The 19,789-nt window shown below is 36.7% G+C and overlaps 1 protein-coding gene across 1 annotated transcript in view; it reads right to left on the reverse strand.

Moving 5' to 3' along the window:
- Positions 1–19,789, reverse strand: part of ANKMY2 (ankyrin repeat and MYND domain containing 2) — a 36,789-nt gene that overhangs the window by 15,494 nt on the left and 1,506 nt on the right. The window contains 3 exon segments of the mRNA NM_001243401.1: positions 5,425–5,523; positions 8,249–8,387; positions 13,679–13,743. Of these exon segments, the coding sequence (NP_001230330.1) occupies positions 5,425–5,523; positions 8,249–8,387; positions 13,679–13,743 (303 nt within the window).

Here is a 19,789-nt window from a genome sequence, read left to right on the forward strand (position 1 = left end):
ATCAACTCTGAATATTTAATAAAAGTTGCTGGTAATTTAAATGTCTCTTCTTCCAACCCTACATAAATGACATTTATTCTTCCCTAATCACATCTGGCTTCCTTTGTACAGAATTTAAATTGATTCTGTATAAAGTTTTTTTTATCATTATTATAATTATTATTCATGTTAACCTATTCTCTCCTCCCCTTGAATTTGAGAAAAGCTTGGCTTTGTGAAATGAATTAGAGAAAAAGCTTTTGTTCCCATAAGCTGGAATCCACATTATAGCTTCTCCTAGATCCCTAAGATACCACTTATCTAAGCCATCTCTAGAGGTGAAAACAGTTCTAGGAAAGCAAATCCTTCCCTGGCCAAGTTAGTGGCCTGTGTTCCTGCTGCCTCTCCCTCCCTAGCCCTCTCGCCACTACTTCTCTGGAGCAAAAAAGCAGCCACTCTGGGCAGGGAGGGCACATTCGCAGGTGCAGGCTCTCCAGAGGACAGACTGCTTCTTCCTTTCTGCCTGCTCCGGGTGGCCTGCCTACTTGTGCATGGTCCTGGGAGCATCTGCTCAATCCTGCCAACAGCAGGTGACTTGCGGGGGGATTGTACTGTGGACCAGGTAGGTCCTTGAGGCTGGCCAAGGAATGGAATGGCTTCCCACTTGTGTCTCAGCAGAGGATGAAATACTACTGGTTTGTTGACTCTGGGCCCACAGGTATAGAGTCAATGGCACTTCCCTTCACGGGCTCCACAACCCCGTCAGCTGAGGAGATGCAGACCCAAAAGGATCCAGTCTTGAAAGATGTGCAATGCCGCCAGCAGAGGGCGTCTTCCGTGGGACTTGTACCAACAACATAAACTATAACAATACCACAGCCAAGCCATAACCACAGATACCAAAGAACACTTAAATTAAGCAGATCAATTACAATATGTAAACAGACTTTCATGAACCACAGAAAGATTCTGCTGTTAAAAATTAAGAGATAAAATGACGGAAGTAATCCTGGTTATTATTGAAAACTAAAATAGTAATGTAGAAAATGAAGTAGATGAAATATCTCTGAGAAAAACCTGCGTATAGAAATCATTATGGAAGAGATGAGAGAGCTGAAAAACAGATGCAAGAAAAAGAGAGAAATGCACAGAGAACTAAACAAAGGGTAAAAGAACTTGTCCGTGATTTAGAGGGAAATGTTAGTAGTGGTCACAGTGTGATTTTTTGGTATTTAATGCTATTCTTAAGTGCTGAAACACCAGTTTTTTTCTTCTTATTTTTTAAACTGGTAATCTCTAATACATCTATCTCGAGGAGAAGTCAAACAGTAACAGGACATTAAAAATCTGAAGTGCTCTGTTTAGAAAATGATCATCTCTACCTACACGATCTTCAAGAAGGGAGAAAAATGACAGTCAAGCAAATTTCCTACTGCAAGTGGGATATAAATAGGACAGCATCAAAAGTGCCAAAGATAACTGTGTGTGGAAGATTTACAATTGTACATAAAGAAACTGAAAAAGTTGAAGACAAATCGCACTGCTTTCTTAAAATATATCCAGCTTCAATAAAAACATACATACTCCTGTTCGGGAAAAGAAAAGAAAAAAATGCTCTAAATTAGCTCCTAAATATTAAAACAGACACAGGAAGATTTGAAGGTAAAGGGGTCAGAGGAAAACATGGACTTAGCTTGTATACATCATCTTATCAATCCCCAAGTATAATACTCAGAAAAAGCCTTGTTTGCAGTTGGAAATATTTGTACATAAAATACTGGATACATAATACTGACGGTGTCACAGGACTGGGGTTTCTTAAAATTACACCTTCAGGAGAAGGAAAAAATAGTATTACTTTACTTTTTCCCAAGATTAATGTTTCTCAATTTAGATAGTGCTTAGGTTCTTTTAGTATTTTTTTAACCAATGTGCTAATAATTTATATTAGAGTGAGATACATATATATTTAAAGTTTATCTTTATAAATATAAATTTTCATTTAATTTATATTTAAATTTTTATAATTGAAACTATTAAATATTTAGTTTTATAAGCTTTAATTTATGAATTCTGAATACATACAAATAAAACAGTACTATTAATACAGAAACTAAATGCTCGTATTGGGGGCTGGGTGGGGACAAGTGCATCATTTCCAGTATTACTATTACGGGACTCAAATCTTCCACACTTGGAGTTCCCGTCGTGGTTCAGTGGTTAACGAATCCGACTAGGAACCATGAGGTTGCGGGTTTGGTCCCTGCCCTTGCTTAGTGGGTTAACGATCCGGTGTTGCCGTGAGCTGTGGTGTAGGTTGCAGATGCGGCTCGGATCCCGCGTTGCTGTGGCTCTGGCATAGGCTGGTGGCTACAGCTCCGATTCGAACCCTAGCCTGGGAACCTCCATATGCCGTGGGAGCGGCCCAAAAAAAAAAAGACAAAAAAAAAAAAAATCTTCCACACTAAATGAGCTTACTAAGTCAGCTCCAGGCAGGATTAATGAGAACCGGACACATGGTAGTACAATTTTTTACTCTCAAGGATAAACAGAAATTGAAACACAGTTGCAGAAAGAGAAATGAAAAGCTGACCAAAAAAAAAAAAAAATAGATTACATTCTCACTTGTAAAACCTGAATTTAGAAAACTGTGCAATAGGTTCTATATATGACCTAGAGAGAAGACCAGTGGTAGAAGAATGGTGGAATTAGCCAGGATGTGACTCGTATTTCAGAGAAAAAGATAACCATGGTTATGATGAGTTTCAAACAGTGTACAACCTACATACCATCTGAGAAGGTCCTGTAACCCAAACATAAAGAACAGAGATCTCAAGATGGAGCAAGGAGAAAAGACGGTGGCGAACAACCGCCCTTGGTAGCGGAGATGGTTAATCTGAATGATGGAAGCAACATGACGGAGCAATTATACTGCTGATGGTGAGGACTGCTGAGGGAGAAAGAATACACCGTGGATGATACTCTAAGGATGTATTGGTACTAAAAACTCTAAACTCTCTCAGCAAAGTCCACCGCCAGTGGTCGTGGGGGAGGAGGAAAGGAAAGGTCTGTTGCCTGACAAGGCAAACACAGAGTATGTGGAGAAATAAGGGTTTCACTTTGTTGGGGTTGCTAAACCGGCAAATACAATGCCTTAAGGATGGGGGCACAGGGTATAGTTTTGTTCTTGTTTCTAGGCAATATCTGAGAAATGAGTTTAATTGGAAGCTTTGTGAACAGGAGGGTATGCACTAGTAAACAGAAAAGCATTCTTTATCTTTTACCTACTGAGAGGGAATTCCATGCGAACTGTTAAGTGAAGAGAACAAGCTTTAAGGAGTATGTTTGTATGAACATATTTTTAAAAGACAACAAAAATCTTGCCTGTGTATGTATATATGTATACATACGGATCTGCTTGAGGGGAAAAAAAGGTGAAGAATGAGTTTTTAGTAAGACAAACTCTAAGACAAGTATCATGTTAACTGAAAGGGTACAATGTAATTTTCTATCTATGAAATTAGTCTAAATAGATTAAAATGGAATGAAAACTTTACCCTCATTTTAGGATACAATTGTGGTAACTCTACTTTAGATTTTTATTAACATAATAATATTAAGAAGAGAAAAAATATTAATTGTATTCATGGTTGAAAGGACAGACTCCTCCACTTCTAGCCCTGTGGTCTGGGGAAAGTTACTTAACCTCTATCTGAGCTCTATTTTATTACATTGTGGATATAATGAAAACTTGTAGATTAAATAGAACTTCAGATCATTTAATTTTTTGCCTTCTTTTTACAGCTCAGAAAACTGAGGATGTGGAAGGTGAAGGGGTTTGCCTATGATCTTGTAACTAATTAGGAGCAGACATGAACTAAAATGGGTCTCATGATCCAGTTTACCATTCTTTTCTCACTACACTGAACACTGTCAAAATTAGCTTAGAGGTGAGGTGGTGGCAACCAGGGAGTCTTGAACTGTGGGAGATAACTATTTCTCTTAAGTTTGCATGGCAAGGCTATACCTTTCTCAAATCCTCTTAAAATTGAGTTAAAATAAAACAAGAGGAGTTCCCATCGTGGCTCAGTGGAAACGAATCTGACTAGAAACCATGAGGTTGCGGGTTCAATCCCTGGCCTAGCTCATTGGGTTAAGGATCTGGCGTTGCCATGAGCTGTGGTGTAGGTCACAGATGCAGCTCAGATCTGGCATTGCTGTGGCTCTGGTGTAGGCCGCTGGCTACAGCTCCGATTAGACCCCTAGCTTGGGAAGCTCCATATGCCGCTGATGCAGCCCTAAAAAGCAAATAAATAAATAAATAAATAATAAAATAAAACAAGAATATTTGTTCCCACAGAGCTGTCAGAAAGTGACTCCAGTAATTTTAAGAATATAAAAATAAAATTTAATACCATATACAGTCACTGTCCTCCATATCTAATTCCCATCTCAGCTTAAATGTCATTTCTCTCTTGAAATTCCCTTGGAATGGGAGGGAAGATCTCTCTTTGATGTATTTCTATGGAACCCCAAAGTCATCCATTAGAGTGTTATTTTTACACTGTCATCACCGCTGGCCTCTTAGTGCCATGAACGCACAAACACCCTCTGTCTTATCACCAAAGCTTCTAGAATGATGCTTGGTCTATAGGTTGTGAATGTTAAGAATCTATTTAATGAGTTATTAAGCTCCACAAAGCTACTTACCACATTCCCAATAAATTAGATGTATCTATCTCAGTTTTTCTATCAATAGACTCCTAATTGCCAACTCAGTGGAGCCAAAATACCAAACATCAAATACTATTCCCACTCTTTTCTAACTCCCCCATACAATGTCAAATAATAAGATTAACATACTAAAAAATGTTTGTGGTTGATGAGGATGATAATGAAGCAGCTGTATATTATCATTAATGCTGCTTCCTAATCAATGTTGTAATTATTATTAATAGCAGTAACTATGGCATTTATTGAGAGCAACATGTAAAGCTCTCTAGATCTGTTATCTCATTTAACCCTTTCAGTAACCATGTAGCCATCCTGCAATGAGGAAACTGAAGATCAGTATCATTAAATAACTTGCCTTTAAGTGGTACAGCCAGAATTTTAGCCCAGAATTGTTGACTCCACAGTTCCTGTTTTTAAACATTATTCTAAACTACTTCCACAGGGATGTAAAATATTCTCATTCAAGCATTTGAATGCAATAAAAATGGCCTCACCACTTTCTCTATCTCAGAGTGGAAATTCAAAATACCTTGTTCATATTCTTCAAAGTGTCATTAGGTGTTTCACTAAGTTGGACAAAACTGTAAACATTTGCTTAAAAAAAAAAAAGACAGTATTTAAATTCTGAGAAACAAAGTGGTATTTTTCTCCATGGAGGAAATCTGGGGTAATCTGGGGTATAACCTCATGTAAAACTGCCATTAAACTCACCCACAAAGGCTGCCATCTGAGCTGCTGTTCTTCCTACAGAATTGACAACATCTGTCTCGGCACCAGCTTCCAACATTACCCATGTGATGTCTTTATTACCTAGAGTTAAAAAGAAACATTCATTAAAATTATGGAATGCACAATTCAAATATTCCCTTGTAAATAATCTGTACCCTTTTTTCCCCATTTAGTTTTAGGTTTCCATTTTATGGGTAATTTCCTTTTTTTCCAAAATTTAAATCATAACTACAGTAAAAAGTAAAGTGCTACAGGACTCACATAGAAATTAACCTTTTCTAGAAAATACATCAAGCAATAGGAAAATAGTACAGGATTATCACTTTTTTTTTTTTAACAATACAAAATTCGTTTTTCCAATGATAATACTTTGTATAAAGTCAAAACAAAAAAAATCAAAAAAACAAAGACAAGAGGCATTCCCGTCGTGGCTCAGCAGTAACAAACCCGACTAGTATCCATGAGGATGTGGGTTCAATCCCTGGCCTCACTCAGTGGGTTAAAGATCCGGCATTGCTGTGAGCTGTGCTGTAGGTTGCAGACGTGGTTTGGATCCTACATTGCTGTGGCTGTGGTACACTGGCAGCTTCAGCTCTGATTTGATGCCTAGCCTGGGAACTTCCATATGCCATGGGTGTGGCCCTAAAAAAAGACACCCCCCTCCAAAGACAAGAAATAAAATGAATAAAAGTTCCCCCTTAATATCTACTAACTTACCCCATCCCTCGCACCTACAGGCTCTGAAATAACTACTGATAGCTGAGGATCTATCTTTCTACACTTTGTTCTACATATCCATAGTTATTTTATTTGTACTCTTTTACTAATGGAATCATTACAGATAACTTATTGTTATAACCTATACTCACTGAACAGTACTTCCCATTAAATTTTGCAAGTTTGAACTAGGATATCCTCAGGAACAGTTCCTGGAAAACATATTGTAGGTTCAAAGATTATGCATATGTTAAATGCATTTTACCAGGCTGCTTTCCAAGAGGGTTGGGTAGATATGCACTCTCCAAACAGTGCATACAAGTTCCTGTGCCAATACTGGGCACCGTCACTCCTTCCTAACCTTTGCCAATATGATAAGTGAACAATTATCATTTGTCATTCTGATGTGCAGTTCTTTGATTATTGGTGAAAGTGCTTTAAGTTTATCAGTTGTATTCTGCTGTTCTCTGTTTAATTTTCTGTCTAATTTTCTACTATAGTATTTGTTGTTTTCTAGTTGACTTATAGTAACTCTTCATGTATCATGATATGACCCATTAAGAAATGTAATAACTATTTTCCTTAGTTTATTTGTATTTTAACTCTAGGTATGTTATTATATATAAATGGAACTGTTAAGATTTTATGTAATCAAATCTGACAATGTTGTCCTTTTTGAATTCTACCATTTTATATTATGCTTAGAAATGCTTTCCTATTCCAGGATTATAAAAATGAAGATTACTGGGAGTTCCCACTCTGGCTCAGTGGGTTATGACTCCAACTAGTAACCATGAGGATTTGGGTTTGATCCCTGGCCTCACGCAGCAGATGAAAGATCAGGCATTGCTGTAGGCTGCAGTATAGGTTGTAGGTGAGGCTCAGATACCATACTGCTGTGGCATAGGAGCAGCTGCAGCTCTAATTTGACCCGTAGCCTGGGAACTTCTATATGCTGTGGGTACAACCGTAAAAAGCAAAAAAATAAAATAAAATAAAATAAAATACAGATTACTGCTTTTACTGCATGATAATATTATATAATGTTTCCTCCCTTCCTTTCTTGCCACACCGGCAGCATGTGAAAGTTCCAGGGCGAGGAATTGAATCTGAGCTTCAGTTGTGACCTACACAGGATTCTTTAACTGGCAGCACCAGGCCAGGGATCCAACCGGCACCTCTGCAGTGACCCAAGCCACTGCAGTTAGATTCTTAACCCACTGCGCCACAGCAGGAATTCCAACATATTTATTTTCTTAACAAACTGTAACAAGAACAGATAATTCCACCTAATTTTATTCTGTCTTTTTTTTTTTTTTTTTTTTTTGCCATTTCTAGGTCCGCTCCCGCGGCATATGGCGGTTCCCAGGCTAGGGGTCGAATCTGAGCTGTTGCTGCCAGCCTACGCCAGAGCCACAGCAACGTGGGATCCGAGCCGCGTCTGCGATCTACACCACAGCTCCCAGCAACGCCAGATCGTTAACCCACTGAGCAAGGGCAGGGATCGAACACGCAACCTCATGGTTCCTAGTCAGATTCGTTAACCACTGCGCCACGATGGGAACTCTCCACCTAATTTTAGATAATAGTTTCCAATTTTCTTTATTCATCAAATTATAAGCAACATGAATCAAGAGTATATTTCTAAGTGGATCATGATATTAAGCATGTAAATCAGTGGAAACAAGTAGCTTGATAACAGTTATTTTTTCAAGAGAACAAAGATTTAATATTACTTCAAAATATAAAAATATAGAGCATCAAAGGCACTTGTAAGAATAACAGATCTAGCTCCATGACTCTACACAAAATACACTGTCAATACAGAATTAAGTGATTTAAAAAAAACTAAGGAAATATCACCAAATTAACTATTTAACACATTTCATACAATGTAGCTTTTAGAACCAAATTCTACCATTTCTTTCCATAAGACATGATCTTAAAATTACTATAATAAAAAAGCATTTAATTTAAAAATATACATCATATATTTGTTGACAACGCCAGACCTTTAACCTGCTGTGCCAAACAGGAACTTTTATCTTTTAAAATTATTACTATATTATAATAAGTGCTAAAACTTCACCAGAAAGTGCAGCAAACATGAGGGCTGTGTATCCATGTTCATGTTGATGACAATTTACATCAGCTCCATGGCGTAAAAGTAATTTGCACATATCAAGTTTCCCTTTATAGGCAGCATGCATTAGAGGAGTCATTCCATTCTTTAATAGAAAGGAAATAAGTATTAGTTTTACTTATTTACCTTCCCCCCGCCTATGAACAATTTCTGCAATTAAATAAAAACATAAACCTGGATTAATAAAATCATCTTTGTAATCTGCATTTTTATACTCCCTTCCTCACTTGGATCTTCCATAAACTACTGAGAAAAAAAACATAGTTTTATTGCCAGAGGTTTTTCTACAGATTAGCAAACAAATTCAGAGAACTGGTCAACCTCACATGATTTGTAAAATGTCCAGAGCAAGGACCAAAACTCAAATTTCCCAGTGCTCTCAACTCTACTACACAAATTTATCTCCTAGGGAAACAAATGAACAAGCAGATACAAATGCACTGGGGCGGTGGGGGGGGGGGGGGAGTATCAAAAAGAAAAAAATATCTAAGGAAAAACTTCAAAACAAATAAAATACTTATCAAGGGGAAAGTTGAATATGGTTTATCCGTAACATGGAATATTTTTATGATGTTACTGACTGAATTCGTTTGTATCTACTGATTTGAAGAAATTTCCAAGAATTACTGTCAATGAAAAAACAAGATGTGGAAAATATATGTTAGAGTGGTCTCATTTCTAAAATAAGGATCCCCAAATCATATATTTTTATCATATATATGATTTGGTCATATATATGATTGTATGAATATGGGGAAATGATTGGGAGTGTTTATCCCAGACTACACTGTTTAGTCTCCATATGTTTTTGTCCATATCCAATGAAACATCCAACCTTATATGCTGAGTACCTAATACTATATGGTGGATAAATAAATGTGCAGTTTCCCATAAACAAGCTTTCTCAGAACCCAGGATAGACTCTTAGTGCTGGAATTTCAAAGTTGTTTTGAACGAAAATCTCTCTAAAACATAAAATCTTTTTAGCAAATCTCAGAATGCTAATATAATTTGAATTGTTCTGGATGATTCTAGACTATTATTATGAATGCAGTCATCAATATTATTAGGAGGGTTGTTGATATGAGAATTATTGGGAGGCTAGGACCATTCAGGAGGCTGCATAAGAGGCAGCTTAGTAGGAGTAGTCAGTTTCTTGAGAACAGTAATGGGAAAATGATAAGGAGATGAAAACTCTGGTCATTTTAAAAATGTTGGATATGATGACCCTAAAAATAAATTTCTCTCCCATAATTCTTAAAGAATTCATCAATATTAGTCTACTAAGTTATAGTTGTATATCATTAAATACAGTAAGCATTCATTCAGCAAATATTTAATGAGTGCCTAAGATACATCAGACACAGGTCTATGCACTGTGAGTAGCAATGAACAAATCCCATGCCCTATAGTCTACCTCCCTGGCACTTAAATTTGAGTAGGGGTGACAAGGCAGATGATGATAATTAAGTGCTATAGGCAAATAACATTGAGTAAGGAGGAGAGGGAATGCCTGAACCTAAGAGGAGATCATTATTTTTAAGAGGACAGTCAAAGAAGTCCCTCTGAGCAGGTAGCCTGGAGGGAACAAAGGATGTAAATAACTAGAGAAAGAATGCTCCTATAAAAACAATGAGAGTGTAATACTCTTCTAAGGACAGAAGCATCATGTTCAAGTAATACCAAGGAGGCCAAATCTCCTCACTCACAAAATCTCCAGAAATCTTGTCTTCATCCTGGTGCTCCTAAAGTTTAAACATTAGGTATAGGAATGTGTCCAATGTTTTAACATCAAGTAGGATTGCCGATGCTTGTGAAAAGTTTCTGCAAGCTTATTCTTTTGAAAAGTTACAGAAGAGCAATTTTATCTTAATCTGCTAAAAAAGGTCTTAACCTCAATAGTTAAACTTTACCAAATGTATTATAGTATCTATTGAGATAAGATTTCTCTTTTATTCTGAAATATATAGTGAATTACACTGGAAGATTTTCTAAACCGAACCATCCTATTATTCTTGGAGAAACCTTACTTAGATAAGTCTTATTCCTCTTGATACACTATTAGATCAAGTTGCTAAATTTTGATTTTTTTATTTTTATTTTTGCTTTTTAGGGCCACACCTGCAGTATATGGAAGTTCTCAGGCTAGGGGTTGAATCAGAGCTACAGCTGCCAGCCTACACCACAGCCACAGCAATGCAGGATCCGAGGAGTGTCTGCGACCTACACCACAGCTCAGGGCAATGCCAGATCCTTAACCCACTGAGCGATATCAGGGATTGAACCCACAATCTCATGAATCCTAGTCAGGTTCGTTAACCACTGAGCCACAAAGGGAACTCCAAGTTGCTAATATTTTATATAATGTTTTTGTATCTGTATTTACAAATTGAATTGAGCCCATGGTTTGCTTGGGCTTCTTCCTATTTTGGCATTAGCATTATGCTAACTATATCAAATGAAATGGGTATCTTCCTATCTTTTTTAAAATAATGGTACAATCTATGTAAAATGAGAATTAAATGATCTGTGAAGGTTTTGTAAAGCTTAATTCAGGTTTTGCAGCTTTAAAAGGTAGCTGGCATTTAAATAGATTTATATAAATCTTCCTTAATTATCCTAGTTTCCCTACTTCTATATGCAATAAATATATTCATTTTTGTTTTTCTACAAAATCACTACTTTCATATGGGTTTTCAAATGAATTGGCTTAAACAAAAAAGTTACAACAATTTCTCTTATAATTGAAGTTATGCTCTTACTTCCTTGGTGTTTATACATACTATTTTCGTGTTTATATTTTCCAAATTGTCTATAATTCTGGTCTTAAATTGATAACTTTTCTCTTTTCTTTTTAAACAGTTTTATTGACATAAAATTCACCCATTCAATGTTACAATTAAGTTTTAGTATTTTCAGAGATGTGCAGCCATTACCACAATCAGTTTCAGAATATTTTGGTCACACCCAAAAGAAACACCCTATCTGTTAGCAGTCACTCCCATTCTCCTCTCCCCTACCCTCTCACCCAGCGCCAGTGGGTAAGAGGGTACCCACTCAGTGTCTATGGACTTGCCCACTTTGGACATGTTCTATAAATGGAATCATTTATAGAATGGATGATTGGCTGCTTTTACTTGGCAGAATGTTTTTGATAGTCACCCATGTTGTACCATGTGGCATGTACCAGGATTTCATTCCTTTTTGTGACTGAATAATATTCCGTTGCATAGATATACTATATTCTGTTTATCCATTTATCAGTTGATGGCTGTTTCCACCTTTGGGTATTATGAATAATGCTGCTATAAGCATTCATGTTCAAGCTTTTCTGTTGACATATGTTTTATTTTTCTTAGGTATATACTTAGGATTGCTGGGACATATGGTAACTCTATGTTTAATTATTTGAGGAACTAGCAACCTGTTTTGAAGAGCAGTTGCACCATTTTCCATTCCCAGCAGCAATGCATGATGGTTCTGATTTCTCCGTATCCTCAGCAATACTTGTTATTATCTATATTTTTATTATCAGCATCCTAGTGGGTGTAAAGTGGTCTCCCACTGTGGTTTTGATTTACAGTTCTTGGCAGCTTATTTTGAGCATTTTTCACATGCATATTGGTATTTGTATGTCTTCTTTGGAGCAATGTCTATTCAGAGCCTTTGCCCATTTTTAATAGGGTTATTTGTCTTTTTTATTATTGAGTTGTAGGAGTTCTTAATATGTTCTAGTTACAAGGCCCTTATCAGATATGATCTGTAAAAGCATTCTGTGGGTTGTCTTTTTACTTTCTGGATGATGTGCTTTGAAGCACAAAAGGCTTTAATTTTCATTTTTCTTTATTTTTACTTCTGTGGTTTAAGCTTGATGGCTTTATAAAATTTTTATTTCCATTTTATTTTTATTAATTCATTTCTCTAATTTTTATATACTTTATTCTTTTTTTTCTAATTTCATGAGTTGAAAGCTCAGAATAGCACAAAGTTTGAAAGCATAATAATAAATGCTGTAAAACTTACTCTGAATATCACTGGTCACATGACACAGCTTTTGATAAACAGTAGTTTTTAATAAATGTTTTCAGTTGTAAATAGGCAATTTCTACTTCTATTTCTTCTTTTATCTAAGAACTATTTAAAAATTTAAAAAAGCATTCAGATTATATGCTTTATTATTTAGATCACATTTTGTTTATCTTCAGTGTTATATTGCTTAACTTGTTTAAAATTAGCTAAAACTCTCCTTTATAAAATAGTATAATACATAGACACATTTTTATCACTGTTTCATGTAAAAAGGAATATACAGTGCATAGACCATTAGGTTATCCAAATTTTCTATCCCCTGAATACTTTTTTCTAATTAATCTATTGTTTTCTAAACGATGCTATTGTGGTCTTATAAATTTCTCCTTTGAATTCTACAGTTTTCTTTAAGGCTGGTATGTTCTTGGATTATTAATTTATAAGAAAGAGCCATCTTGGAGTTCCCATCGTGGCGCAGCAGAAACGAATCCGACTAGGAACCATGAGGTTGTGGGTTCGATCCCTGGCCTTGATTAGTGGGTTAAGGATCCAGCTTGCCATGAGCTGTGGTGTAGGTCACAGACATGGCTTGGATCTGGTGTTGCTGTGGCTCTGGCATAGGCCAGCCGGTGACTGTAGCTCCAATTAGACCCCTAGCCTGGCAACCTCCATATGTTACAGGTGCAACCCTAGAAAAGACCAAAAAAAAAAAAGCCGTCTTTTTTTTTTCTTTAAACTTTCTCTGATACTAATTTTGCTACCCATGTGGGGGTAAAGGGTTAACAGAATACCTCCTTTTCCACAAGGGAAATTGAATTTCAGTTAACTTTCTAGTACTATAACTGTTCTGTATAACAGAATAGCTACTAGCTACCATGGCTGATGGCTGCCATACTGGACAGCTCAGAAGATAACCTACCACCATCTCAGAAAGTTATTTTGAATAGCAATTTTTCTAGAAAGTTGAATTGAGTTTCAGTTAACCTCCCCTAGAAGGAGAATTGCTGGATCAAAAGCATGCACACTTAAAAATGAGAAATATTTTAAAATTTTCTCTAGAATATAATGCCAATTTACACCTAATCCATTAGTATATATAAGTCCAATGGTTCCCACACTTCACAAGAAGTGATATGTTTTGATTTGTCACTTATTTGATTACTAGTAAAATTAAACATGCTTTCACATGCTTATTTGTCTTTTGCAATCTGTCTGCTGACATTTGGTTAAGAGTTTACTATAACCTGAGCACAAATGCTTAAAAAACCCTCATTATTATTATTGGATTTTATACATTATCCATTCTCATAGGAAGTCAAACACCTTATTAAACATTTTAAACTTTACCTCATCCAAACAGTTGACACGAACATTCTTGCTAGCTAACAGTGTTCCAGCTTCTTGGACAGTACCTTAAGAAAGAAAAGAAAGTAAATGCAAAGGTTATTTATCTTTGTAATAGACAAAAGTCTAACACCAAGGAAACAAACTTTAAATGGTTATCTGCAAAACTAAGATGAGTCAGGTTAGGTTGTTAAGAAATAAAGCATCAATCACATACTATTTATTCTACAGTGTAATTATCTGAAAGAATAGATTCACAGAGACTAAAATAGCTCCATCTTGCTTTCACTTCCACTGGCCTTAGAGTATATTAAATTGGCCACAGTTTCCTTTTGGCAGTAATACAATAACCACAAAGCAAAAGATTTTTAATACTGAAACAAATCATAAAGCGCATCTAATACAACCCACCATCTAAAGCTTAAACTGTGGTCAATGTAATAACAGGGGTTCAGAATACAGTTAGTATTTATATATCTTGTCACCACTAGGTCTTACAAATTGATGGCATTCTTATAATAGAATTCTTGGTTTGGAAATGCTGAGGTAAACATACCTTTAAAGACTGATACTACGTAAAAGTGCCCTATGGTCAGTATTTAGACTCTCCTACTGAAAGGCATTTGATTAACTCTCAAGGTCAGTCTCTGTAAATCTGTAAATATGCAACACTTGGGCCACAACTGTCAGGTTCTCTAGCCTTTTGTAAGGCATACCGACAGAAGCAAGCAGTTGCAGAACAAATGTTGCTATAATCATCACTAATAAGAGCCAGCCACATGTTCTGCCATAAAATTTCTGGTTTGACAGGGAAGAGAACAATGAGATTGCATGTTCTCAGGGAGAAAAGATGAGATAAACCTCTCCTCTAAAAATAGAATTGTCCTCCAACTAGGAGTTATTTCTTCTTTTTACATTTAGCATCATAGTTCAAAGATGTGCTATACTGCTAGTCTTCCTGAGTTAAAGGTGTAAAAAACAGAACCAAGCTTAGCTTGCTTCTTTCTACCAAACCTGCTTCTCAGGCCCACCATCTGAGTGTCCCTCACCGACACTGAGGGGAGACAGAGAAATGTCTCTAGATTGACGGAGAAATAGCTGGGCTGGAGAAATGCCAAGTGAGTGATCATCAGTAGTTCATTTGTCTGGCCCCACACTGCATCTGCGGGCACTAATATTACTAGCTGAATAGCAAGCGTGAGCTAATAAGTCTTTAAGCATGCAGGCGAGATCTACAAAGAAGCTTAGCTACACCTGTGGCTTCTCATCAGAGACTCTCAAACATCTTTAGAAAGGAATGAACATAGAACAAACTCCTGCACCCCGAATTCACTTGAGGAAGATGCTTCAGCTGAACCCCATGACCCACTGAGGAATAAGTGATGTTATTTTCCATATGACCAGAAGATGTTTATGCAGTAAAGTGAGAATACTACAGGGATTATGATCATGCCAAAGTCTGTTACATGTTAGGAGAAGGATGGAGATTACAATCATAAACACTTGGCTCCCATTAGAGAACAGGTTGATAATTCTGCAAAATGTTTAGACCAGCGGCTAACAAGGTATGTTAAATCGTCCAGAAGGGGGGCAATTTAAAAAAAAGGGGGAGCATTCACTGACATACCATAGAACACCAGTTTTATGAAATGAAGGGACCATGATGAGAAAGTTTTTCTGAAAAGGTTTGGGCTTCTAGAGAATGAAAACAGATTTTGGAAAACAGATGAGCAAAATACCCCAAGAGGAAAAACTTGCCATGATTTCTCATTTGGTATTCCTAAATTAATGACATTAATAGGAAACTATAGAAGGTCCAGAAGAGTTCAGAAATGGGAAACACATGGTTTACCCAGAAAGACTTTTATCTTTTGTCGTTCCTTACTGTGCATGGTAGATTCTCAAATAGTATTTTGCAATTAAGTTTAAAAGATTAATTGCTTTATTCAGGAATGTATTAAATCTGATTTAACAAACTACTACTATGAGGATTTGCTGTACTATAAGGGGATGGGAAATAAGCCAATACTTACCTTCATCAGAGATAAAAATGAACAGAACTATCACTGGCTAAAATGGTATTTAATGATTCGTTTCCCTTATGAGAAACTCTCCATGTTGCTCCAGAGAAGAAAAGGCAACCCAGTCTGCTCTGTTTGAGTGGGATTGATAACTTATCTGGATGGACCAGCATTTTAGCAGAGAAGAGATGATGTTAAGGTGATATTCTCAGTTACTGCTCTCTCTTGTACCACAACACTACAAAACTGAATAAATACTATAAAACCCTTGGTCTTCTCATCTATGATCCAGCGATAATAACACCCATCTCATAGAATTCTCGGGACTAAGGGCTTGTCCGGGTGTGGGGCACATAATACAACCTTAGTGCATGTTAGATGCTCTGTTATTTATACGTAGAGCAGCATAATATAATTCATTGTGACATTGCTATTATTTAGTTTGTCTCCAGTTTCTACTGAAAAGAAGATGTAACCCAAACAAACAAAAAGGGAGAAACAAACAAACATGATATTTCTGTTTCCAGCAATTCATCACACAGTCATGAGAGCTGGATATGTATGAGTTTCAGTCATTTAGTGGGACCCCCCCCAAAAAGGTATGTTTTTAAAGAATCTATATCTAAGTTAACATTTTAAAACCTATTTGACGTGTTAGTTGCCATAATGTTAATAAAATCATGTATAAAATAATCAAAATATCTGAATTTTAAAATAACATGCATGCAGATTTAGTCATATAGTCATAATTTTTTTTTTAAGTAGAGACTTCTAATTGCAACATGTATTTGGAAATAGTGAATCTTTGAGGTGTTAAATTTCCAAATTCTTCTATTCTCATCTATTTTTAGATTTTATAACAAAATGACCTTAAGTTAGGACTATGAATCATTGCATAAGTGTTTCTTATTATTCTTATTCTTAGTATCTAAAGAACAATCATTTTGTAAATGAAGACAATGAAGCTCACAGAGGTTGCAAAACTTGCCCAGTCGTATAGTTAATGCTAACTAAAAATACGAAGTAAAGTTTTTCTTTGAAGTCTATGCTAGAATAGATTATTAATGAACCTGAATCTTTCTATATTCAAAGGTACTAGAAATAACATTTTTAACAAGAAAGGATGTGAGAGCAGATCTTTTAATAGTCCCAAGTAGGAACCAACTGAAATGTCTGTCAGCATAACCAGATAAGCAAACAGTAGTATATCCATACACAGAAAATAAAAGAAGAAAATAAGGGACAAACTATTGGTACAGAATAGATGAACCTCAAAATCATGATGCCAAAAGTCATGCCAAAAAAAAAAAAAGAAGAATATTTACTGTATGCTTCCTCTTATGTAAAATTCTAGAATAGAGAAATCTAATCAATAGTGACAGAAAGCTATCAGTAGGTCGCTTGGAGACAGGGGTGAAGGGAGTGACAGGTAACAAAGGAGCGTGTAGAGCCTTTTGGGGGTGATGGAACTGTTCATTAATTTGGATGGGACTCATGGTTTCATAAATGTGTACCTATGTCGAAACTGATTTTTTTTTAAAGGGTACACTTTAAATAGGCATAATTTATCATACTTTAATTATACTCCAATAAAACCAAAAGAATAAACCTTATTGTCCAAATCTGCTTCATAGCTCCTTTTACACAAATAATGAAGGAGGGGAAAAAAAAGTAAGTACATTACTTTCTTGTTAAGTCAGCAACAGGGATCCTAGGGATTTCAAGTCCTGAACGAGATAATTAAAGACTTGTTTTATATCCTTAAAGGTTTGATTATTTTGAAATAGTGCTTCCTCAGTGTTTAATGAAAAAGATATCAGAACTTAGAAGAATGGCAGTTCCCATCGTGGCGCAGTGGTGAACGAATCCGACTAGGAACCATGAGGTTGCGGGTTCAGTCCCTGCCCTTGCTCAGTGGGTTGACTATCCGGCATTGCTGTGAGCTGTGGTGTAGGTTGCAGATGTGGCTCGGATCCCGCATTGCTGTGGCTCTGGCGTAGGCTGGCAGCTACAGCTCCGATTAGACCCCTAGCCTGGGAACCTCCATATGCCGCAGGAGCAGCCCAAGAAATGACAAAAAGACAAAAAGACAAAAAGAAAAAAAAAAATCCTTAGAAGAATGACTCAACCTAAGAGTAATATAAGCTAGTTAACTATGCTTCAGTGATTTCATTCCTCTTCTGAAATGTTGTGAAATGGATGCTGTCAATGACTGTGATTTAAACGGCTATGTAGGAATCAGCTTCTCAGTTTCATTTGGAACTTCTTGGCATTTTAATAAACAATTTGTAGAATACCTAGCATGTGAATTCACTCAAAAGACACCAGCCACAACAGAACTCTCTGGACTGTAAGTCCCACTTACAATCTGCTAATTTTTTTTTCTCTTTTTTTTGGGGGGTGGGGGGGTGCACTGGTGGCATACTGAGGTTCCCAGGCTAGGGGTCTAATCAGACCTGCAGTTGCCAGCTTACACCACAGCCACAGCCTCACCAGATCCAAGCCGCGTATGCGACCTACACCACAGCTCAGGGCCAGGCCAGCTCCCTAACCCCCTGAAGGAGGCCAGGGATCGCTCTGCACCGAGTGAGACACCACAACCTCATGTTTCCTAGTCAGATTCGTTTCTGCTGCGCCACAATGGGAACCCCACAATCTGCCTAACTTCTGAGGGCAGTGATGGGCAGGAGTGAGACACTCAAAAATGTGCTGTTATTTCAGATTGGCCAAGGTGACAGGTCACACTTGGCTGAAAATTTATTGTTAGTCCCAAGTACCAGTACTGACTAATGCAGTGCTTCTCAGAGCTGAGAACTGTACCAAAGGGAAAAAAAAATTAAGAATTCTATCCACATCCTTTAAAAAAAATTGCCCTTATGAACTCTTTATGAACTTCATTCACCTATAAACTAAAAATTATTTTACAAATTAAATGCATACAAAGCTACTAAATCAGTAACTTTACAATTAAAATTAATTTAACTTGACAGATAATGCTTTGCTGAAATTCAACTGCCTCTCAAAATGAATATGATACGGTATGAACTGCTGTGGTGCTGGCTTCATTTTTTTTTCATTTTTTATTTAGTTTGTGTTCAGGTCCAGCATATTTCTAGGACCTATGCACCATATGATATCTCTGCTCTGCCACTTATTATCTGTGCTACATTGGGTAAGTTATTTCACTTCTCAGTTCCTCCATTTCTGGTCTATCGAGTAGAGACTGCAGCATTTACCATAGTAACAGCCAAGAGCTAAATAATATTTTAAATACTTTACACATACTAACTCATTTCATCCTTACAACAATGTTGTGAGGTGGGTACCATTTACACATGGAGAATCTAAAGCTCTGAAACAATAATTCACCCAAGGCCCCATCACCAGGAAATGACTGAGGTAGGATTCCAAATCACACCTGCATGGTTAACCACCACCCCATGCAGTCTCTCCTCATGTTGAAGCTTAAAAGCAATTCCTAGGTTATTAAGATTAAATGCATGGATACATGTAAAGTGCTAAGAATTATGCCAAGCCCATAATAATAGTCAGTAAAGGTCAGTTATGGTTTTTATTTTATCTTTCATTACTTTTCTCTAAGAGTATAGTGATGTCCCATGGAGCTTCACTTGACAAAAATGTATCACATACTGAGTTCCTCGCATTCCTTTTCTCATCAGCTTGGACCAATTGAATAGGTGAAACAGTGTTCATGCAACTTGATGCCTAATGTGGGGCCCCCAAAATCACAGTGCTAACCAGGCTAAATTCACAGTAATTCTTTTATTTCATCTTTAAAACAAACTGGTGGACACCTAGGAATATATCCAGCGACTCTCCTTTCAGAGAGTTGCCCCTTTCAGAGACCCACTTTATAAAATTGCTCACTTATTTGCACCTTTGAGAAAAGGTGATAACTCTGGACTGCTTAAAAACAGAATCTGCATCTCTGGTGGACTCTAAGTTAGTTGATCCTGTCTCCTTTTTCACCCAGCATTGTACCTGGTACATAGCTGAGACTCACAGGCTCGTTCAATTGAATCCCAGAGCCACCAAAGGCAAGGAGAAATTAACCAGAAACAGGCAGAACAGA

Source organism: Sus scrofa, chromosome 9 (genome assembly GCF_054392235.1).
Source record: "Sus scrofa isolate SSC_HxYL_T2T_F1_AM1 chromosome 9, Sscrofa_HxYL_maternal_Yorkshire_Landrace_v2.0, whole genome shotgun sequence".
Lineage (NCBI taxonomy): Eukaryota > Metazoa > Chordata > Mammalia > Artiodactyla > Suidae > Sus > Sus scrofa.